At 52.0% G+C, this 446-nt stretch overlaps 1 protein-coding gene across 1 annotated transcript, besides 1 other annotated feature; it reads left to right on the forward strand.

Moving 5' to 3' along the window:
• Tc00.1047053509711.10 (dispersed gene family protein 1 (DGF-1), putative) lies at nt 1-136 on the forward strand (the record flags this gene model as incomplete). Its single annotated transcript, XM_797799.1, has 1 exon — nt 1-136. A coding segment is annotated over one exon (136 nt), but the record flags the coding sequence as incomplete, so codon positions are not given.
• Nucleotides 1-446: part of a sequence feature (areas not merged during assembly with more than two copies in the genome that could not be assigned to a particular haplotype) that runs on past the window's edge.

Raw genomic sequence — 446 nt, forward strand, 5'->3', positions numbered from 1 at the left:
CACCGTTGCGTCGTCGTACCGACCACCCGCACAGCTGCAGCCCATGGCCGGTGACACCCGCTCAGACGCCCTGAGTCTGCTCGACCGTGCATCCAGTGCGAGCTGCAGCATTAATTATGCTCCTCTGGACAGGTGAAGATGCTTTGCTTGACGAAAAATTTATCGCAGTTTGTTGTTTTCGAGGTGAAAAGGCTCCACCACTCAACAGTACTGTTACGCGGCGAGAAGACGCAAAGCCCCTCGCAGATGCGGCATAACGTGGATGCGTCTGGCGGATATCTTCTCTTTCCATTATTCATAGATTGATTGGGCGATTGATTTGGTGTTCTTATTTTATTTTATCGATTATCGACGACAGCGGATTATCGAACTATCACGCTAGCCCGGGGCGGATGCGTAACGGGTGTGTGCGTGTGTTTTACGGCCTTCGCTGCAGCACCCAATAT

This window comes from Trypanosoma cruzi, genomic scaffold (assembly GCF_000209065.1).
Source record: "Trypanosoma cruzi strain CL Brener 1047053516411 genomic scaffold, whole genome shotgun sequence".
NCBI classification, from domain to species: domain Eukaryota; phylum Euglenozoa; class Kinetoplastea; order Trypanosomatida; family Trypanosomatidae; genus Trypanosoma; species Trypanosoma cruzi.